Source organism: Alosa alosa, chromosome 1, assembly GCF_017589495.1.
Source record: "Alosa alosa isolate M-15738 ecotype Scorff River chromosome 1, AALO_Geno_1.1, whole genome shotgun sequence".
In the NCBI taxonomy this organism is placed as follows: Eukaryota; Metazoa; Chordata; class Actinopteri; order Clupeiformes; family Clupeidae; genus Alosa; species Alosa alosa.
The window spans coordinates 16,218,438-16,243,004 of record NC_063189.1 but is presented as its reverse complement, the minus strand read 5'-3'; the positions used below and the strand labels follow the sequence as shown (position 1 = coordinate 16,243,004).

At 39.7% G+C, this 24,567-nt stretch overlaps 1 protein-coding gene across 1 annotated transcript; it reads left to right on the top strand.

Moving 5' to 3' along the window:
* The first annotated feature begins 11,860 nt into the window (after positions 1-11,860).
* On the top strand, positions 11,861-22,320 carry zgc:113176 (uncharacterized protein LOC554708 homolog). Its single transcript, XM_048256053.1, is given in 19 exon segments — positions 11,861-12,855; positions 13,521-13,689; positions 14,173-14,306; positions 14,582-14,786; positions 14,893-15,166; positions 18,153-18,178; positions 18,305-18,438; positions 18,584-18,702; positions 19,291-19,456; positions 19,803-19,959; positions 20,034-20,117; positions 20,231-20,276; positions 20,278-20,399; positions 21,077-21,121; positions 21,375-21,419; positions 21,595-21,624; positions 21,729-21,790; positions 21,979-22,020; positions 22,228-22,320. Coding segments are annotated over 12 exon segments (1,020 nt in total). The 5' UTR covers positions 11,861-12,855; positions 13,521-13,689; positions 14,173-14,306; positions 14,582-14,786; positions 14,893-15,166; positions 18,153-18,165; the 3' UTR covers positions 21,788-21,790; positions 21,979-22,020; positions 22,228-22,320.
* The last annotated feature ends 2,247 nt before the right edge of the window (positions 22,321-24,567 follow it).

Here is a 24,567-nt window from a genome sequence, read left to right as displayed (position 1 = left end):
CTGTTCCGACAGGCGTCACCCCGGATGCATCGTTGCCGTCGCTGCCCCGACTTGCACAGCCGAGCCGCACAAGGAAGCCGCCCGAACCCAAGTCGGGCCATTGGATACAGGACTGAGTCCGTTAACCTATACCCATTCATAGCTTTCCGGACTGGGGGGGATGCAGAGTTTACCACTGGCCACTAGGGGGTAGTATCTCATTAAGACAGCTTACCTTACCAGCTCAGTTAAGAGTCGGCCATATTGTTTTTGCCAGCATTACAGACGTTCCTGTTACAGAGGTTGAATATTAAGCTGTGAACATAATTCATGTAAGTCCACTGTCATTCTTTATTACTGTTTTGTTGCTGTCAAGGTTGGTTAAGTTCTTACTGATATTTATGTTAGACATGTGCATGTAGGAATTACTGATTGTAGCTTATGTTGCTATTTTGTGTATTGCTGCAGGGCTTCTTCATTTTTGTCATTAAACAAGTAATTTGACATCGAGGAGTGTATTTCTTCAAAACTGTATCAGACAGTCAGCATCAGTAACGTTGGTAAATCTTCCATTGCACAGAATGATTTTGTAGCACGTGCAATAAATGGCTGGTGGTGGTCGGGGGACGAAATTAATTTTTTCCGTAAAAGTCTAGTGGGGCTACATACCCACCAAATTTCATGTACCCCGGTGGTTCGGTGTCCCGGGTATCAATCCGGGTGTACGTCACTAAATGTACACATAAATTATTTTATTGTAAGGCCCCCCATGAACGAAAGTACACAAAACTTGGCATGCATTCGGAGGGTGTCATAATGATCCTACACTTTTAATTTCGTGCAGTTTTGACCTTGTCAGCCAGAGATATTGTGATGAAAACACCTAATTTTTTGCTTTTTAATTTTTAACTAGGTGGCGCTATACATGAAAAAGTGGTAATGGGATGGGTTGACATGCCCCTTAAGACCAACATACATAAAAAGGTGGACCTCCTAGGCCCTACGGTTATCGAGATATTCACAGAAAACTGTCTCCGACCACCTACAGGCCAGTTGGTGTATAGTAACATAAATTAACTTATTGTGTGGCCCCCCATGAACGGAATTCCACAAAACTTGGCGTGCATACAGAGGGTGTCATAATGATCCTACAATTCCAATTTCGTGCAGTTTTGACTATGTTAGGTCACAGATACCTTCAATTACAACACCTCATTTTTACTTTTTTGTGTTTAACTAGGTGGCGCTATACATGAAATGAGTGGTTATGGAATGGGTTGACATGGCCCCTTGAGATCAACATACAAAAAAAAAATGGTCCTCCTAAACCCTACGGTTTTCGAGATATTCACAGAAAACTGTCTGCCCTACCCTCCTTTCGGGGGGTCCAGTCCAGCGGGGGGGCTACAGATCAAAACGAATAACGATGGTTCCATGCTATCCATGTGGGGTTACATGCCCACCAAGTTTAAAGGTACCCGGTCTTTCAGTGTCCCGGGAATCATTGACGGAAATTTGGGCATAAAAAGAAAAAAAAAAAAAAAAAAAAAAAAAATCTGACTAAACCTATATGACCCCGGCGGCTGCTTGGCGATCATAATAATGACAATGAAAAATTGTAAACATCTGTAACCCAATGTAACAAATAATATGATTTAACATTATACCAGGGGTTCGCCCCCCTTTGTTCCTCTAATTAACAGAATAGAGTTGGTGAACCTCCATTCCTTCCATGAAAATCAACATCTTTCCACCAGCTTTTCTATTTTTAAAATAATAAAAACTTTGTAATCTTCTGACAATGACTTATGATTATCCTAATTCCATCTATACTCTCTTTGCACAGAGACTAAACAAATTTACATAAAAGCAATGTTATTTTATTTATTCTCAATTTGGGATACTACTCAGATCCACTATGAAATCCATAAAGAGATGCTCCGTACATATAACTCTGAAATATGCAAAGCAAGACAGTCTTTCTTTTCTAACATTATCAATAGAAGTTCAAATAACACTCGTATTCTATTTTCAACTGTTGATAAGTTAACAAATCCCCCCTCACAATTAACGCCTGAACTTCTCTCAACTAATAAATGCAATGAGTTTTCATCTTTTTTTAAAGGTAAAATTGACAAAATCAGACTCAACATATCTGCTCAATTACAAATTCAACAACCTGAACTTCCAGCAACAAACAGAGGGAAACTAAACTTGATGTCAGAGTTCAGCTTGATAGACTACTGAAACACTTGAAAAAAACGGTACAGAATCTCAGCCCTTCCACATGTGTCTTAGACACTCTGCCTACCAATTTCTTCAAAACTGTTTTTCACCTCATAGCGGCGGATGTCCTTCAAATTGTAAATGTATCATTGCTGTCTGGCACTTTTCCTAAGTCACTGAAAACAGCTGTTGTAAAGCCACTTCTCAAGAAGAATAACCTGGATGCCTCCATGCTAAACAATTACAGGCCCATATCCAATCTACCTTTTATTGGCAAAATTATTGAAAAAGTAGTCTTTAATCAATTAACCACCTTCCTAACATCAAATGGGTATTTTGATTACTTTCAGTCTGGTTTTCGGGCAAATCACAGCACTGAAACAGCTCTCATTAAAGTTTCCAATGACATGCTGCCTCAACACAGATTCAGGTAAAACATCAGTCCTAGTGCTACTGGACCTTAGTGCAGCATTTGACACTGTTGATCACAATATTTTACTACACAGACTAGAACACTGGGTTGGATTTACAGGCATAGTTATCAGCTGGCTAAAATCATATCTACAAGAAAGGAGCTTCTTTGTTGCCATCGGAAACTGTACCTCAACACCAACGTCCTTGACCTGTGGTGTTCCCCAGGGGTCGATCTTGGGGCCACTATTATTCAATCTCTATATGCTCCCACTTGGACAAATCATTCAAAATAATTTGATTTCATATCATAGCTATGCAGATGACACACAAATTTACTTAGCTCTATCACCAAACAACTATGGTCCTCTTGAATCTATGTGTCAGTGTATAGAACAAATCAACACCTGGATGTCTCAAAATTTTCTTCAGCTGAACAAAGAAAAAACTGAAGTAATTATATTTGGTAAAAATGAGGAAAGACTTAGGGTTGCCACTCTCCTTGACACAAAAGGGTTGAAGGCAAAGGATACTGTTAAAAATCTTGGTGTATTAATTGACAGTGATCTAAATTTCAACAGCCACATGAAAGCGATAACTAAATCAGCTTTTTACCACCTCAAAAATATTGTCAAACTCAGAGGGCTGATGTCAAAACATGACTTAGAAAAACTCATTCATGCATTTATCGCCAGCAGGGTTGATTACTGCAATGGACTGTTCACAGGCATTCCTAAAAAGACTATTAAACAGCTTCAGGTGATACAAAATGCAGCAGCTAGGACAATAACTAAAAGAACTGACCACATTACTCCAATTCTTAAGTCCTTGCACTGGCTTCCAGTAAGTCACAGAATTTACTTTAAAGCACTATTGCTTGTTTATAAATCAGTAAATGGAGCAGGACCTAAATACTTGTCAGACATGCTTCAGCAGTACACACCTTCTCGTCCTCTCAGGTCCCAGGTGAAAAACCTGCTAGTAAAACCTACAGTTAGAACTAAACATGGTGAAGCAGCTTTTAGCTGCTATCTTGGCTCAGCTGTGGAACCAACTTTTGGATGACATTAAAAAGGCCCCAACTGTAGCCAGTTTTAAATCTAGACTTAAGACCAAACTGTTCTCAGATGCTTTCTGCTAACTGTGCCGAGTTACAAATTCTGAATCTGCCTCGATAATTATTCTACTTTGTCTTTTACTACTTTTTTTTACTACTTTTGCCTTTGTTTTTGCTTACTAATTATTCTTTATTTTTAAATGATTTTACCTTGTGTTTTATGTTTTCTTTTTATTATGATCTTTACCTTTTAACTATTCTTTGACTATATTGCCCTTCTATGCTTTTATTTGTTATTATCGTTTGGTTTTGTTTATGTAAAGCACATTGAATGACCTCTGTGTATGAAATGTGCTATATAAATAAACTTGACTTGACTTTAAGACTAGTTATTATGTAATCCATATTAATTAGCTGTTGTAGAACAGTATTCTCATAATTTCTTCAACATGTCTTAATCCAAATTTCTGCATGCCATAGCCTTTTGATTATGGTCTATTCTTCAAAAACTAAGCTTACCTCTATTCCTAGTTATTTTAGCCCTATATTACTTTATCTTAGCCTATTAGTAAATCCTAGTTCTATTTCCTTATTCTATCAATCCTATTTCTCTGCTTTCTTAATTTTATATATTGTTTTTTTCATCAAATGTTATAGTATAGTAAGTGGGATCTTTTGGCTTCACATTATATACATGTAAATCAGATATTACATCATTTCAATATTCCTACAAACTTTGTATTTTCACATTAACGCTGAATCACTTTAATCATTAGACTTGTTGAGTGTGAGTGACCACTAGGGAACTGTTAGGATCTGAAGGTAATCTCCCTTTGATAGTTGTGGTATCCAACCTTCTCCTGTAAAATTCTCTAGGCCTCCTTAAACATATACTATTTCACAAGGGACAATGAAGGCATGCCCATTGGGTTCATCCTTCAGTGCCTAGGTGTCTCCTCCCTCTCCCTGTCCTGTTTTGTTCAGACAGCTTCTGACAAATGTCCACTTTCTTTGACAGTCCAAACAAACTGATGATTGTCTTTGCTTCAGATGTCCATTTTCAAATGATGCCTCTGTATTTTCCTCTCACTTTGCCTTAGTTATTCCCATCGTGTCTGTCCCCACTGCTGCTGATGTGGAGATTGTGGCTGCCATGGGCTTGACTGTGGCCCACTACAGTAGGGGTTCATAGGCCATAGGACAGGGTTGGGAACACCTATGGTTGTGGTTGCTGCCTGTATTGTCTTTTTGATGCTGAAAGAGCTTCCATTGTATTTCCATGTTCCATCTTTGCTCTCCAGCTTGCCACTGTTGCCTAGACAAAGGCCTCAGGGTCCTCATCTCTTTTCAGTTTGTCCATGCTCAGCCCAGTTGTGCTGAACTTGCTCACAACTAAGTCAGGACAGGGAGTACTTGGATTAACCCCTGCACATCAGCATGTCCTTACGGCTGGTAATGAGCCTATCCCCCCTTAGATATAAGAGGCAGCATTATATTTACTGTTTAGCTGGAGGGGATGAGGAACTCACGCTGCAGGCGGATTATATTGTTTACTATTTTAGCTATTTTACCTTGCCCTTTTATAGTTAACCATTACATTTACTCTTTAAATATTTTCTATACCACGTGCATCAGTTATTCCTTCATCTATGATCACTCACTCCCAAGTCATCTCCTTACTTCTGCCTCGTAGGTCCTATTGTATTATTCTATCAAAATGTCCCACTGTTTCTTGGAGCCTTTTAAATACTTCTACTGTGACTGACCTATTCTTTTTCTTATATCTCTAATATTTTGTATTTTTCTCATGTTATCCCTGATCTTTGTATTAACAGTTTTAAATCCATTAATTCTTGTATGGGCCATACATCTGTATGTTTCCTCATTCTCTCAGCCACTTTCATGCAACACTTTTTCATTGTACTATTTACCAACTGACTCCTTTTGGTCTCTTCAACTATCAAAATGGGGATTTTACTTTAAACTAAGTCATTTTACCTAACCTAGGTTTTCTATAATGCTACTTATTACTTTAAGTGACTATCAAACTTCAGTATTTACTTGGTTGACTGAGGCATTCCCTTTACCTTTTATCAGATTACCCAGTTTCTCTAAACAATGACTAATGATCTTATATGAATTATATATAAATTAAACCATTGAAGTATAATTCCCAAGTTGACTATGTAATTATTTTATATCCTTTAGCACTATAACTTTACCAGAAGAGTAATCTCAAAATTTACTTAATGCAATGAAAATGATCATGACACCTATCCAAATTTAACCTACAGGTAAATAAATATTCTTAGACCTTTCATTTAGTATACATTTACTTAATATATCTAAGTATTAGCATATATACTTAAAACCCTTTATGTATACTTATCAAACTAAAACAAGCATTTTCTCCATGCTTAGTACACAAAAACAATCTATGCATATTCTTAATTAAAAATAAATAGACCCACAATACATTTCATAAACTTCGTTTTTCTAAGGAATTTCACTATTCCGTTCCTGCTATACTAGGCCCCCTTAAAACCACAACAGTAACTTAACTACCACCCAATATAAACCTATGACCTATTACTTATAACAGTATTTCTAGTATATTTAGCCATACAAATCACAAATTATACTCAAGGACCGAGCAGCTTAGCACCACTTTCCCCACAGTGCTAGCTACAATTACTGGCCTTACACCACATGATTTTGATTTGATTTGATTTTTGATTTTGATTTGATAGTTGGAAACTAAATATTCAAAGTCAGAATAACTTCCCCAGAAATTTACTGACCATAAATATTCCCATTACTTAGATTGTTACATGCACAGTCGTAATCCTAAACGTTTTAAGTCAGTCAAAGTCAGTCTTTTTTCAGTCTCAAAGCTCTCGTGAGCTTGTTCCAACATTTAACAAAAGGGGAAAGGGAAGGCTATAACCGTAGCCTCTAACCCTGATTGTTTTGTTATTTTGTTTCTTATGAACTATCAGTACACCTTTTTCACAACAGGACAGCTTTATAGTCAAATGACATTGCCCAAAAACACTTCTACAGAGCTAAACAGTCATCTACAGTACACCTTAAATGTACATGGGGACAATACATGATCTACTTGTATATAACTACCCATAACACCACAGATTGGGCTGTCACACACATAACCTACTACAGACACAGTACCACAACATATAACTGTAATATGAGTTATTTATAACATTTCTAAAATCTATCTGAAGTTCTTCTGATGTATGGGTAGCCTACCTAAGCTTCAAGAATATGTTAACCTAACTAAGCTATTTAATTTAGACCTATTAATAATACTACTATGATTATCTTATCCTTACCCATGCTACTTTAACAGTTGAGCCTACCACCTACTGATAAGCTAATATGTATCAGTAGTAGGCTACCACTAATATAAACTATCAATTATCAACATACTACTACTACTACTTATACATAATATATCTTAGTCTTTTAATCAACACTGGACACAACAACATTCTTCAACACCTGGAACTACCGTCAGCGTTCACCCCAAACCCTGGATCTTAAACTCTATATTTAACCATGATGGGCCTACTTATGCATCTGTCAGTACTCATCCACAACATAGCACATAATATGTCTTTCTCCCACAGCTTCTCTGTACTTCTAATAATAGTCTTATTATAAACAGGCTAACTTTAAGATGACCTTTTAAAAGTAACAAACACCTAAAGAGACTAGCTGGTAAGCGTCCAATAGCCTTTATACTACTGCAATAATGAATTATTTATTAACATAAGCTATTTAACTAAAAACATACAAACACTAATATCTACAGTATGCCTTTTATACACATCATGAAAACCTTTTAACATGAAACTGTAACCTTCAAAAACTAGCAGAACTGTGTGTCTCTCTCTCTCACAACACAGTTATTGTAAAAATTAAATTTGTACACGGTCAAGATGACTACCCCGGCAGTTCCAGTGTAAAGCAATGAAGCAATTCCTCTTTCACTTTGCCAATCTACTTTTGACAATGTTATATCACTTTCTGCTCAGTGCTTAAAAAGTGCTATATAAATACTATTATTATTTATTATTATTATTATTATTATTACTACTATATGCTATTTAAGCTTAGCTTTGCTTATATGGTTACTGAAACTTAAGTTAAAATACAAACCTCTCCAATTCCTATTATTTTAACTCTCAGACTGTTCTGTCTCTTAACTTCACAAATGCATTGCCTTTTCTATAGCTTGAGGTACACCTCAGCAAGCAGTAGCTGCAACAGCTGTCCACTGTATTTCCGAACTCTAATTCTGATTTGCCATTACCAACCTTTTACCACACAAACATAACTTAGCAGGTATCAAGTGGAAAAGCAATTTTCCACCATCACACTCATTATCAACCATTTCTAATATCTCAATCAGGTGAGACCAAGACATCCAACACAACACTTGCAGCATTAAACATTCCCAAAAGTTTTTCAAACTCAGACATACATCCTCTGTCCCTGACCAGGATCCACACCAAGCATTCCATTGCTATTTTTACACAGGGCCCCCACTCACTCTCTTGTGCACACAGACACACACACACAGACACAACGCAAGTGTGCCAGTATATGCAATCTTTTACAAGTACTCCGCCATGTACTTTTAGTACTTAATTCTACCAACAACATATCCTACACAACTATGATACTTCCACACAACAAAAATACTTTATACTCTCTTTTAACTTTACATCCACAACTTTTACACAGAATTATTACACATTATTCCAGGCACCAGGCCTCAACCAATGCCTTACTTGGCCACCTGTCCACTCACTCTTGGAGTGTTTCAACTTCAACTTATTCAAACCTATCAACTTGTTATATACTATTATTTCCTCCACATGCAGGAAATGAGGGTCTTCCCATGCAGAGCTTTCAGTTTTACACATGCAAAACTGTTAATTTAGCTATATTATTCCTTCTCATGCAGGAATTGAGTTCTCCTCATGCAGAACTTAAGTTTTACTCATGCAAAACTTTTTCATATGGCTATAGTATTCCTCCTCATGCAGGAATGAAGTTCTCCACATGCAGAACTTTTTGATTTTACACATGCAAAATCATCTTTATTATTTCACCATGTACACACAAATGCTTACCACAATCTGCAGTATTATTTACTTTGTCTTTGTTTTAACAAGATTCTTTGACTGGAGGACGTTTTAGACAAGTATTCATAACAGTGTACAGCCTGATCAGAGGAGACTAGCTGCTATTAAGCAAAAGTTGCTCACCTTGGTTTAAATTGCGCATCAGCCTCTCCCCTTACCAAATCCGGACACCGAGTTGATGCCTAACTATTGTCCTTTCCAAGCCCCACGTTGGGCGCGAAAGTATGTCGTGGCTTTTTATAATCAAATAATACAAACTCAAAAGAATTCCAAACAACATAGATGAATACTCCAAATGATGGCTGTAATGCATCCCAGAGCATTGGTTCGCGAAGCAAGCTGCTTCTGACTTTCTGTACATGGTTCTTATACCTTCTCATGTCGTCACTTGTTTGTGTGAACTCAGAATAGAACATATCTCCTGTGTCGTCTTTTACCACATTAGGAAGTACATACGGTATGTGCCTAGGTATTTTCCTTCTAATGACCTCTGATCCTTCTGACCAGCCACTGAGGCTTCCCATTCTCTCTTAGGCATACATGTCCTTATACGTAAACTCCTGGCCCCTAAGCATAGCTATAATTACCCCTGCTGTTTTATCACATGGACCTCAGACAATTTACAGAATATCTTTTCATACATAATAATAAGAATAATAAGAATATATTTTCATAAAGTTACATAACTAAATAAAACAACCACACCTATAGCATTGCGCAAACTGCTAGATTCATGGCCCGCGCCAGAATCAGGTTTTGATGATGGACTTGATTCCATTGAGTGAACCGAGGGAACAGCATCAGCAATCAGCCTCAAATGGTCTTTACTCCAAAATCCCATCCGAGACTCCAACAAATCTCCAGGTCGATAATTCTCCGGAGTGAAATGTGCGCCACAAACAACCGAGTGTGTGGTGACAGACGCGGCAGTGAAGTCCGCTCTTTTCACCTGCACAAAACGCACCCAAGAACGAAAAGCCTTGCTTTTCCTAGAAGGAAAATGATGGACACGATGTCCTGACAGGCTGGAATTCGTGCAACCAGCACAAACACAATAATTGACCATTATGACTTCTTTAAAATTCTATCTAAAACTTTCTCTATCTCTCGCTCTGTCTCTCACTACTGCTCTAACTACATCTACATCCACAATGAGAGCTGAACGCAAGCTCTTATTTGCCTCGGCCTACGTCATATGACGCGTTGCTATAGCGGGAAAGGAGCTAGTCCAGATCCTAGCTTAAAATAAGCACATTTTTGTCACAGGCGGAGGGCGCTATTGCCTCCTTAACACAATCTCTAGCAGTGGGGAGAACACTCTACTCCTCAATAATGCCAAGAGTCCGAGAAATATATTAAAACCCAGTACTTTATTAAGTTAGATATAAAAAGAGCTTGATGCTAAAAGTCCCATCGACCAAAGGAGCTCCCTTCCCAGTGTTCGAATGTCCAGCACCCTCAACGAGCAGGCGGCCACGTCAGCGGAAGCAATTTTGCCCAGTGGTCGGCTCCTCCGATCGGAACATCGGATCAGGTCCCGCAGTCAGCAGACCTGCGTCCCATTGGCAGCTGTTTGGTGGCAGAACACAAAGGCTACTTAGTGAACGCAGCTAAATCCCTCCTATAGCCCCCAGCACATCCGAGTAACAGAAACACAGTTCACTGCACCAAAATACACACAGTTCATCACACGTTACATAAGGCCCTTGCATTGTGTAACTGAGGTCCATGGCTTGTCTGGCTTTCACCAGACCAAGCTCAATCTTTTAAGAAATCAAAAAATAAATAGCAGGCAGATCAGGCTGGGTTCACCCAGCCTAGTCCATAGGCGCCCGATATAGTTTAATTTTCCGATTGAGATATCCACGCTCTGGTTATTCTAAATGCAAAAATGCATCAGGGAGTTATGACAAAACTGTAACTAACAAACTAGATCCTAATAGAAAGCTGTTAGCTTCCCTAAGCTACAGGTAGGATTATAAGGTAGGCCTATTTACAACATAAATTGTCAATAGGCTGGCGACACAAATAAAATCTACTTTGGAAACCAATGGCTTACGCCTTACAGTATCAAGCGGACTTAAACTGCCATATCGTGCGAAAAGTTGTAATAAAATTCACGCAGCTCCATGAGTCAAGGAAAGCGCGAATCAAGTAGCCACTTCTAAATGGGACCCACTACACAGTAGCTTAAGGTGTGTTACTAAAGCAGCCATAATGAAATGAAGCTGTCATTGTTTGGATACTTCACACACACATGCTTTTTAATCTCACAGAATACAACTACCAAGCTGGAATCAAAGCACATCGATTCCCCTCTCACACCCTGCACGCACTTAAAACAAATAAACAGGCGTCTCAGTCTCACGCATGTATAGGCAAAACTGTATCAGACCGGTGTAACGTTGGTAAATCTTCCATTGCACAGAATGATTTTTGTAGCACTTGCAACAAATGACAGTCGAAAGATACAATTACAGTGCTGCTATCAATTTGCTTGGTATAACCGCATTTATAGTTTTCTACAAATGCAATCAGATTGGCCTCCATCACTCAACCAACGCTAACGGTAACATTATTGTACCTAGGTCCTTATTGATATTATAAGATTAACATACCTGCAGTAAAAACCAAGCATGTCCGATAAAAATTCTCAGATTTATTTCGGCTTTAAGAAGAAATGGGAATTACATTTCATGTGAACATCATCCTATCCTTATTAGACGTTCTCTGCGGTAAACTACAGTCCTTGTAGGAAGCGCCCATTGTTTTTCCAACCCACTTTTAACTTCCAACAAAATTACGTCTCACTGCAACGATGCGCCATCTAGTGGACAAACGACTACTTATCACCAATACTGTTATGTGTACATTTAGTGACTGTACACTCATTGGCCTGTAGATGGCGGTGCACACATATACATATGCACAGCCACACACACACAGGTACGCACATACTATTGGTATTAGAACGGCCGATACATAATTACAAATTCAGTAGGATTAAAAGAAAGCCAAATATTCATCATCATCATGGCTGCATTTCCAGTATTGGCGCAGGACCAGACTGGACAGACAAATTTAAAATCCCATGGAGCTCCTTTCCTGAGGCGTTAGTGCAGTGCCTGGAGAGGGGCCAAAGACCAAGGCCAGCTTTAAGAAGAGAAATGGTGCGGATTGTGGTGAGGCAAATGCTGAAAGACTGCTTTGATTAGTAAAAGAAATGCCATAGATGTAGCCCAAAAGATAGTGGCACGATACCCCAAATCCTTACAGGATGTCATTGAGAGAGATGTCATCAGTGCTGGATACCATTCCCTCGCCAAACAAATTCAAAATCACATTGAAAACACAAGATCAAAGACCAAAGATCAAAAACACCAAAAATTACAAAAAGAAAATCCACACGGACTCTAACACAGAGATGGCACAGACAAAAAGAGCTGCAATTCAAGATACGTATGGATGTATAAAATGGGAAGTGAAGTTCTTAAACAACACAGAGCCAACAAGACAAAAAAGAAAAGCTGAAAAATCTGTTTCTGCAACAAACTGAGGACCTGGAAATGGTGAGCTCAATCATGAAAGCGTCATATTTCACTCAACGAAAAGGAGTAAAGGAAGGCCAAGCAATTAAAGAAATGAGAGAAGACTGGCCATGGTGGTTTATGGAAATTGGAATGACCATCCACTTCCAGGAAGTGACAGGAATACGCCTGAAAGAAGATTTTCTGAAGAATGTCGACCAGAAGGGGAAAAGGCTCCTAAACAATTTGAAAACAATAGCCGCCAACAAGAACAGAAAGCTGTGCCAAGTCACGGCCAAGCTTGAATTCATCAGGGGAGAACACACAGGGTCATCTGCAGATGTCATCAAGATGGTCATGCTTCTCTTGGCCTATTTTGAGGAGAAGGAGGAGGTCATGTTTTGCTACGTAGATGAAACCTGTCTGGCCGAAGAAGTGGAATTCGCAGAAGTTGCCTTAACTCCCACAATAGTTGTATGTGGTAAGTTTAACTTTTTATCTCCCCATCCCCGTCACACTTTCTCTCCCTCTTTCCCTCCTTTCTCTCTACCTACCCATCTTGCTCTATCCTCAGCCTTTCCACCTGCCCTCCCCACACACATGCTCTTTCTCTCCCTCCTCAATCTCTCTATGCTTCGGTTCCCTCTTGCTCTCACTCTTCCCACTCCCCTCACTCTTATCTCCTCCTCTTCCCCCAGTCATACATTTTCTCTTGCTCCTTCCTTCTCTCCCACTATCCCTCACTTTCCTCTCCCCTTCTCTCTCTCCCCCTTCTGTCACAGACACCTGCACACTTTCTCCCCCCTTTTTCGCTTTCCCTCCCCTTACTTTCCCCCCCATACCCCCCACCACCACACACACTTTCTCTCCCTCCTTTCCTCCCCTCTATCGCACTCACTGTATCCCTCACTCCTATCCTCTTTCTCTCCCTTTCTCAGACATACTTTATCCCTTTTTGTACCTCTCACTCTTTCTCCCTCCCTCTCACTCTCCTTCCTCTCCTTTTCTCTCACTCCTTTGCTTACCCTCGCTTTCCTTCTCTCTTACACACACACCCCATGTGTCTCTTTGTAGACCCCTTCCTGTCCCTTACCCCATATTTCATGTTAAATGTTAACAATATTGTATTTTTGTGTGTTCTTGTAGGACGGTCCTGTTTTTCTGCCAGAAGAATGATGCTTAGTATTGACCAAGTCATTGTAAATGACCAAATGACGACTTTCATCCAGTCATTATGCATGATGTTTGGAAGTTATTACTCCTATAACATCCATTACCCATCACAGCTCGCATCCACCCTGGAGTTTCTTCAGAGGTACGTTTTGTTTGTTTTTTAAAGTGGATACCCAACAGTTTTGCTTTATTGAATGACTAACTCCTCCTGACTTTGGTCTGAAGGAAATATTTATATTTTTTCTTTTATGATGTGAATGATTTTATGATTATATTCTGTTAAATCTTTGGGGCAGCCGTGGCCTACTGGTTAGCACTTTGGACCTGTAACCGGAGGGTTGCCGGTTCGAACCCCGACCAGTAGGCACAGCTGAAGTGCCCTTGAGCAAGGCACCTAACCCCTCACTGCTCCCTGAGCGCCGCTGTTGATGCAGGCAGCTCAGTGTGCCGGGATTAGTGTGTGCTTCACCTCACTGTGTGTACACTGTGTGCTGTGTGTGTTTCACTAATTCACGGATTGGGATAAATGCAGAGACCAAATTTCCTTCACGGGATCAAAAAGAGCATTTATACTTTATACTTAAATCTGTTTCTCTCTCTCCTTCCTCTAACCCTCTTTCTCCAGGTGCTTCTTCTCCATTAACCCTGAGAAGGGAACAAAAGTGGAGAAGACCAGTACAGCCCTCATGCAGGTCAACCCTTGCGTATTCACTCTGATCCAAGGCCTGTCAGGCTACGAGTGGCGGGACGTTTAACAATGTAAGACAATTGTCTAGTTCAACTTTTAAAAAAGTAGGGAATTTTGAAATGGAAAATGTGTAGGAACCCTAAAATTAGTACATTATTAGAGTTTCATGTGCGCACATGAAAGTTTCATGTGAAAAGGTTTTGCGTGCGCACACGAAACGTGAAACTTTCATGTGCGCACATGAAAGTTTCACATGAGCACATGAAAGTTTTAGGTGAGCACATGAAAGCTTCACGTGAGCACATGAAACTAAACTTTAGATTTTTTTTTGCTCATGTCCCCTTAGGGGCTCTGTAGTTTTCGACCTTCGATTATCCTCTTTCTGAATATGAGAAAGATCTAATTCTTCTGGGGAAGATCAGCTGTCACTTCCGGAATGATAAATTCACTTGTTCGACGAAGAAAATCCAACGAGAGCGCCAACATCAAAGGTTGGAATATTACTTGGATGGAAAAATAATTTGCCGTGAAACATTCAAGTTCCTACATTGGTAAGTAGGCCTAGCTTTACAACCATTACACTTATGCGACTGATCAGAAGTATGTTCTTGATTTTACTGACAGTATAGCTTAAGCGATGTTCCCGTTTAATTTCAGCATCAGCCACAATAAACTGACAGCTCTACTGAAACACTACTAGGAACACGGCTTGACCCCACGAGTTAAAAAGTCGCCAGAGAAGAGATCAGAGACTGCTCACACATGACGACAACTGCCGTGTTGTTTTGTTCATCGTGAACTTCGCAGAGCTTCACGCGTTGGTTCTCCCTGGTTGCATTCCCGGGTATAAACGTTTCGATGTGAAGTTGCTGCCATCTCAACACACCAAGGCGACAGTTTTCCGTGCTTATGAAAGCGCAATTAAGGCAAGGTACAATAAGAGGGGGGTAAATGTAGTAGGCTATACAGAATCAGATGTTTAAAAAGACATGCAGAACATGTTTGATGATGGAAGGAATATTAATCCTGTAAGGCCTGTATACTTTTAAACTTACTCTTTATCATAGTCTGATGGTTTCCAGGCCTTAGTGAGTTCAATCTTAAATCAGGATAATGCAGTGGGATTTGGCAATGTTAATAGTTGCATTTGGTACATAAACTCTATTAAGATGTGGATAAATTGTGTTTACTACCACTACATCCTTGCTTATTACTGAGCATTTGTGTGCTGAAATTATGTAAACTAGATGTACCGCAGAGCAGTACAAAATATGACCGCCACCCAGTCCAGCACATTTTTTTCCAGAAAAATAAGTCACGCTTGTCAAATTGTGTTCATTTCCTACTTTGTTCCTTTTTTGTGTGTTTGTAATTGTGCAATCTGAGTGTCTGCAGAGTGTGTGGTTGTTTTTGTGTATATGTGTGTGTGTTTGTGTGTTTGTGTATGTAGGTGTGTTTGTATGTGTGGGTGCATGTGTGTGTACAGTATGTGTTTTTGTGTGTGTCGTGTGTGTGCATGTGTAGTGTGTGTGTGTGTGTGTGTCTTTGTGTATCTGTACATATATAAAGCAAATCAGGGAACCACCTACTCTTTGCGATAAGTGCCATGGGACCTGCAGTACAGTGTCCCTGTCACTGCAATAGGACATTGGGATTGATATACCGCTTCCAGCAGGAACCTACTCTTCCAAGGAGGTTTCTTATCCAAGTACTAACTAAGCCTGCTTAGCTTCAGTAATTCAGCAAAGTTAGGGTATCTGCTGGTCTGGCTGCTGGCTAAAAACAAAAAGTGAAAGGCATATAGGATTCTAACTGTCTCACTGAATTGCATTATGCACACTCAATTCTCACTGGTATCTGCTAGACAACAACCAAAACATGATTAGTTCATAGATTTCACATGTAAAATACATTTTATACAACCCCACCCCCATCTTGCCTGTGTGTGTACGTGTTTATGTTTGTGTGTGCGTGCATGTGCTTGTGGGTGTGCCTGTGTGTGCGCATGAGCATGCATGCATACATATGTCTACTATGTGTGTATGTGTCATACGTATGATTACTGTGAATGTATGTGTGTGTGTGTGCATGTGCATGTGCTTGTGGGTGTGCCTGTGTGTGTGCCTGTTTGTGTGCATGAGCATGCATGCGTACATATGTCTACTGTGTGTGTATGTGTCATACGTATGATTACTGTGATATGTATGTGTGTGTGAATATCTGTTTATGCACATGTGTGCATATGGAATGGGTTAACATGACCCCTGGAGGCAAACTGATGCAAAAAATTGGTCATCCTAGGCCCTACGGTTCTCAAGATATTCACAGAAAACTCTGTTGGTGTACGGTCACTAAATGTATACATACATTAATTTATTGTATGGCCCCCCATGAACGAAAGTCCACGAAACTTGCATGCATTCGGAGGGTGTCATAATGATCCTACATTTTCAATTTCGTACAGTTTTGACCATGTCAGGCAGAGATATTGTGATTACAACACCTAATTTTTTGCTTTTTAATTTTTAACTAGGTGGCGCTATACATGAAATAAGTGGTAATGGGATGGGTTGACATGGCCCTTAAGACCAACATACAAAAAAAGGTGGTCCTCCTAGGCCCTAAAGTTCTCGAGATATTCACAGAAAACTGTGTCAGCCCTACCCTCCTTTCGGGGGGTCCAGTCCAAGGGGGGGGCTACAGATCAAAACGAAAAACGATGGTTCCATGCTATCCATGTGGGACTACATGCCCACCAAGTTTCGTGTATCCCGGCCTTTCAGTGTCACGGGAATCCTTGACGGAAAATTGGCCATGCGAAAAAAAAAAAACCTTGGCTGTGCGGCGGTCATAAAAAGCCTACACTGCAAATAAGCCTATGCTGAAAAAAACATAATAAGTAGATCTACCTTTACTGATTACAACAGCATTAAAAAACAAGTTCCATTGATACAGAAATTAACCTTTTCCCTACTTTGTTTTATCACGTGTGGTGAGGCTTGTGAAATCCAGTCGCATTGTATTACCAAAGCCAAGACTGTCTTGTGTTGGCAATGGATCACTAACCTGACTGAGGCAGAGAAATCACCCTAGAACCTCGTGAAATTCTAGAACATTCTATCAAGAGATGGTCCAAAAAGCTAGGGATACCGTGAAAAACAATGCCATTCATGAACTCTGCCCATGTGATCCATGCTCTCAAGACATCACGATGCATTATTCCTTTGATTATGCACAGCAGGTTATCACATTAAGACATTAACAACTTAACAATGACCTTGCTCTTCTAAACGCCCTGTGCAAGTATCTTAATGTGTAATGTACGGGACTGAATATTACACATGGCTTTACACATAAGAACACTCAAAGAATTTTGGGTAGCATTCACTCTTCAATAACTCTCCACCAAACAATACCAGACCACACCAGAACCACCAAACCATACCAGAACCAACGACACTACAGTATTGCTGTAGTGTAGCTGTAGTATTTCTATTACCATAGAAAGGTAGAATATAACTTATTATAGTTTCCCAGATAGCAAAATCAGATTGGCAGATAGTGGACCGCTGGTGGTCTACCGCCGGTGGCGTGCCACTTGAGGTCCGTCGTTGGACCACCATCTCTTAAATTTAACTTGTCATGAAATATAACTGAACAAATGAAAAAGATTTCAGACCAATATTGGCAAAATATTGGGCCAGAGAACCGATGAGCAAAATGCCAGCGGACCGCCAGCTATGCCCCCAATGGACCGACAGTGGTCCGCAAGTCTCTTGCTATCTGGTTTAAATCACATCTACACACAAGCATTGCAGAAATATATGATTTGTTGTACAATGACATGAAGATCATAAGATTTTTTTCATGGTTTTCATGGTTACTAATTGTATTTTGTATATTTTTCTCTGTTCAAGTTTCAAATTGAAGATGGCAGACAGAGGTAATCCTTAAAGTTGCTGATCTAGAAATGTTTTAATGTGCTTATGAAAGATGATATGTTATGCTGGGTCTATACTGCAATGCTGTCTTTTCTATACTGACTAGTTCTATTATTTTTGTATTATAGCAAAAAGAACTAAAATAAATAAGGAGCTTCGTGAAAAATTAAAGCAATTTTTCAATGAGGGGATGACCCAAGTCGGTTCACCCCTCATAAAAGAGGCTGCTATAGCTACAGGCCTGGAAATCTGCGTCATTGAAGTAAGATTTAGAAATCTGTAAAAAAAATCATGTCAAATTCTAATGCACAACCAATGCTGATACAAATATTTAAATACAGAATAACTGTTCAAATTCAGTTCAGTTTATGTAATACCGTTTCATCATTTTGTGTTCTTCCTTTCAGAACTGGATTGGAAACCATAAAAGGGTTGTTGCTCCCTCACAACCCCGACCTGCAAAGAGAAAATGGCACGTCCGAGAACTCTCTGCATATAATCTCTTTTGCCGGGACCTGTTTAAAAAATAAAGGTGAATATTATATTTAATTGATGCTTTTAGTTTGTTGGTTTGTTGTTGCACATAGTGGCCCTATTTACATTCCCTGTAGTGCATTGGGGAAATACTCAATATATGAGTACATAATGAAACTGCTTTCATCAAGTATCGGCTGATGTACTGGGCACACTTGGTAAACTTTTTTTTATTAAGGATTGCGGCTAGCCCAGGGCTAACCCTGGAAATCCAGAGTTCTCGCAAAAGCACAATTTGATTTTGCTCAGCGAGTCACTCTGGCGATGAGTAATGACGACAACGGTGCACCGTTAAAGTCCGGAATCAGTCAGTAAACATTGGTCGTAGTGTTATCCAATTGCGTCGAAGTCTGGAATCAGTCTGTAAACATTGGTAGTAGTGTTATTCAATTGCATGCAGTGATATTTTTAAATGCATGCTTGGTGCCGCCCCTTGAGTTGGGCCATTTTCATTAACGGTACTCATAGCCAGACTCTTATGGAGGATTCCTATGCATTCACTAAATGACTTACAGTAAAGATCCATGCAACATCGAAACTACTTTGCAGACTCTGAATTGTTAAATGCACAATTTTTTTTCTCAGGCACAATGAGCGATATTAAGAGCCAGTGGTCCTCTATAGGGAGAGAGGCAAAAGAGAGATATGGTAAGGAAGCAGCAGCACTCCGGGCGCTGGAGGCAGAGCTCAGTGCTGAAATGAGGGAGGACAAAATCAAGTGGCACCTTAAGCTGCTAAAATTAGAGGTTTGAAAGGAAGCTTATTTTTTTAGGCATTACAGGCAGAGGTGTAGTGGTAAAATAAGAGGTGGGTAAACTGTGAATTCTGTTATCATAGTAAGGTGGACTGCGCTGTGCGGTATCGGATTTTTAAAATGGCATTCAGAACATGTTTGGTGATGGTGGAGATTGTTGTCCAATGTTCTCTGAACTGACCACGTTTAGCCTCTACTACATCCCTGATTACATGTATACAGGGTGCTGTAAGGAGGGGTGGGTGTTTGTGGTGTTCATTCCAAAAGGGCCTGCTCTGACAGGGCCTGTATTTAATCAAATGACATTTTTTGGTCATCATTTGTACCTAATTATAAAGGTGGCCAAGCTGGAGGCTATGGGGGTGGAGACTGCCATGGTCTCCATAGACAAATTGAGCTGTGGGACACTGGAGGTGTTTGAGGTGTCCAGCAAAGAGCCCGCAGTGTTCTTGGACACGTCAGACACCTCGAGCAAATTTGCTATGTATTTCAAAGGTAGCACTCATCTTCAATCTACATAAATGGACTCAGGCCTTAGTGCCACATACACAATGCAGTTACTTGTGCAGCTGGCTTCTCACGTCCTGTGTCATCGAAGGAAGACCTCAGTGTTCTGCACAAAAAAGTGCAAGAACTGCTCAATACAAAATACAGTGCACTTTTTCTTGTATTCTTTCTGAAAGAGCAGTGTTAAGAAATGGCTCAGGCTTACACTGTTGTCTGTGTAACATACTGTATGCATGCAGAATATCCACATGTCTTTCAGAGGAGGCTGGAGGTGCTGGGAGGGTCCCCTACAAGTCCCTGCAGGGCAGGCCAGTACTTAGTTGTTGCTGGGCCACCAGATGGTCTCCAGTTAAAAAAGCCAATGTTTTATGGCAGAAATCAGCTGGAGGCCATCTTAAAATGCCACAATGAGATTTCTTTTCACATTAGTAAGTTATGTTTACAGTGGCAGTGTTGTTTCTCGAGTTGTATTCTGCATGTATTTATATTATATATATATATATATTTAATTTAACTCATGCCAAGGGTAGAATAAAACAAACATAGACAGAATCAAAGTTTCAAAGACAAAAACCTAGGGCTGTCAATTGATTAAAAAATGTAATCGAATTAATGACATACTCTGTGATTAATTAATCTAAATTAATGGCATATATAATTTTTCTTGCTGCAGACGTTGCAGAGGACTTTATTTTAATCAACACATTTTTGTCAACACCATCAGGCCGTTTTGTTAAAAGTAAATGTTCCAATCAATGATCTAGGCAGCACATTTTCTTCTCTCTCCTTCTTTTTACAGTCTCATGGTTACTGACTAGAACGGCTTAGGGTCAAAGGACATACGGAATCAATTAATCTGCGCTATTTTTTTAAATCATTTTTCTCTCTCAAATTAATCGAAATTAATCAGTTGACAGCCCTACAAAAACATAAACAATTAGGTTAAAACAATTGTCAAGTATAATGAAAGCATTTACATACAGTATTAGAACCTGTTGTGTATAACATAAGGCAACATGAATGAATAAATACTGACATTGTCACACAAATTGAAATTATGAAAATTAATTCAAATACTTCTATTGTTTTGTTTTATGTACCTTAGGTGCACAGCAGATGGAGGAAGTTGTCATAACTACTGCAGATGAAGGTAGATTTAATCTGAATTGTGCTTGACATCAGTTTGCTTTACACATGCTACAACATGTTTTAGATATAAGCGTCACTTAAATATAGCCTAAGTCAACTGTCAGTTTATCATTCCGCAGACAGAATTTTGGTAAACATGAACACACATTTTTTTTTTTACAAGTTTTTAAACAGAAGTAACACAAGTATTTTTCCTGTACATTTAATAATGATACAATGATACTAATTCTATGATATGATCTTATGCACATTAGCTGCACAGCAGATGGTGGAAGCTGCCATAAGTACTGCAGATGAAGGTAGCCTATTGTAATCTGAATTGTGATGTTGTGACCCTGAACTCACCACAAGCTAACCAAATTGTTTTTATAAGTGCTCATTTCAACTTTTTGCCCATACAATTCAATCTGATGCTATCAATCCGCTCTGATGACTATAGGTCACTAAGACAACTCTCACGTTATCATTCCACAGACATAACTTTAAAGAACATGGACACAGAAGGTTTTTCTTTTTTTCTTTCCTTTACATTTCACCACAATGTATTTTATTGTATGAAGCAACACCAAATCTCACCTTTGTTTCATTCTGCAATGTTGTCATACCAGCAGACACAGCAGATGGGACTGGGACCAAGACAGCTGTACAGCTTTTGGAGGCCATCTAAATGGTATTTCTTCCAGTACAAATTGTATTGCCAATTGGTGGAACTTAGTGTTTGATAGTATTATTTTTACATTTTATTGATTATTGACTTTGCACACTGATACTAGCAATGGCAGCCAGTGTTTTTTTGTGATGAGTGGGCACATGAATTTCCATTTGTATTTGTTCTTTATTCTTGTTGTTATATATTAGATCCCGGATCTACATCTCCTCCCCACCCATCGAAGGGTAGAGGTAAGATATCACCACTAACTCCGGCAAGACCAAAAAAATTTATATACAGTGCCCTGTATAATTATTATTGCTGTTCTCCTTGGTGTATTCTTACCAATTTTTTAAATTGTTTACTTTTAAATGTAGCTGTTGTATTGTTGTTATTTGCATGTCACCTTGGACAAATCGGTCTGTGAAATACCATACATAACCATACTTTTTTTTCAGAGGCAAGACATTGAAGAACTCCTTTGGCAGAAACAATTTTGGTGCATTTGAATTTGAAATTGAATTATCAAATAAAGATTTTTCTTAAATGTATTTCCTTGAAAGTCCATGTATTGATTTTAAAACTGTCAAAGTTTGCAGGAAGGTAAGATATGTCCTATATAATGTATGTTCAATGACATGTACAAGTGGCAGGCTTTCAGAAAATATATGATTTGCTTACGCCATCAGGAGGGACCCACAATTTTTCAATTAAACCTGGTTTTTGGTAGATCGCCTCCATTGGAGGAATCATTCAGGTATGATGACACAGCACTCACACTATTCTATACACTATTTTTACAACTATGTAACCTACATAAAAATAATTCCTTTTTGTTTTTAATGTTATTACAGGCTGCAACACTGGAGACCAGCTGGATGTATACCCCCAGCACCAGGGTATAAATTCACAGTTGGCCAAACAAAGCAATTCATTGCTGAAAAAACTGAAAAGCCAACTGTCATATATGAATAGAGACAATTTCATAGGCCACCTGAGGCTCTTCTTATGGCACAGGTCTCGAAAAATTATAAATAACATGAGGTAAGGACGCTGGGTTACAGTGCCTCTCACCCTCCCTCCACACACACACCCCGTGAGGTAAGGACACTGGGGTACAGTGCCTCTCACACCACACACACACACACACCCCCGTGAGGTAAGGACGCTGGGATACAGTGCCTCTCACCCTCCCTCCACACACACACCCTGTGAGGTAAGGACACTGGGGTACAGTGACTCTCACACCACACCATCAGCAGCACCAGCTGCACTATCACCACCACCAGCAGCAGTAGCAGTGGCAGGAGCAGCAGCAGAACCACCAGCAGGAGCAGCACCACCACCACCAGCAGCAGCACCATCAGCACCACCACCAGCAGCAGCAGAACCACCCCCACCAGCAGCAGCACCACCACCAGCAGCAGGACCACCAGCAGCAGGACCACCACCATCAGCAGCAGCAGCTGTAGAAATGCATGGATTCCAGTTTCTTCCAGTAGCAGCAACTGGAATCCATGCATTTCCACGGAATTATTTTTGGAATCTGATCCCTTATCATACCTGTTCATTCATACTCGTCGCTCGACTTATCGTGACTAAATTCAAGATGGCTGCAAACGCTAAACTCCGTGAAGATACTGTCTGTATAAATCGTCTTGTAAGTAAACTACTGTTACGACCCGGCTCTAAGCCGCAACATAAAGAGGGAGTCGGGACAACAGAGATAACTTTAATCAATAAAGTATTTATTTAAAAGTAACCAAAAGCAATAAATAAGCATTAACAAAAGATGTCTAGGGGAAAGTAAGAGCATGTATGCCAGTGTGTTCATGTGGATGCGTGTATGCCAAAGTCAGTATAATGTTCCAAGATAGAAAGAAAGTGCTAGTGGGAGAGAGATAACCCAGAGGTGCCTGCAACAGAATGTGCCTAACAGAAAAGTGCCCAAATCAAGAGAGAGAACAACCCCTTAAATACCCACACACCTTCACCAGGTGTGTATGATTAGCTAATTTGGGCAAGCTAGGGCTGCATTGCCCATGCAATGGCCATGTCAGGCCTGAAGGGGCACAGGGGGTCGTAACAACTACCAGTGCTTTTTCAAAGTTCTCAATGTCTCGTTTTAAATGTCAAGGCCCTCGGAAGTGTACCAATGAAGTATGGAGCTACTTTGAGCCTCGTAAATGGTGTAAAACAGTGATTTATTTGCATGGCTAGGCTGATGTCCGAGGCACCCCCATCGAAAAACTGTTTGTAGCATCGGCTAACTAGCGCCAGATTTCTGAGTGCAGGGGACTCAGGGACAAGCCGAGATGAGCTATGAGACATACGTTCACACTCAGTATCATGTTTCAACACACTACAGGTCAAAATCACACTGGAATTCTCCTTTAACTCCTACAGGGCAGATCCGTCTCCCTGGCTGGAGCGGGAAATAGGCACAAACGCAATAGTAGGCTAACACATTAATTAAATGTCGGATATGCTAGCCTATTCTGTCAATTCGCGGGACATCTGACATGGAAATATGTAAAATGCGTGATTTATGTAAACAAGTAGTCTAATGATGTGCTGGTAACGTTTGCAAAATAGCGATTTTTGAAAATGTCCATATGAAGAACAGGACCTTCGATATGGCCACAAGAATGAGTGTAACATACAATGATCGTTTTAATTTTAGAAGCCAAAACACATTTTTGGCTTTTTCTCTGTCAAGAAGGCACTGACTTCAATGATGACTCCACATTTCTACTACATAAATGACCCAATTTAAATACACATTCATCTAGTAGTAG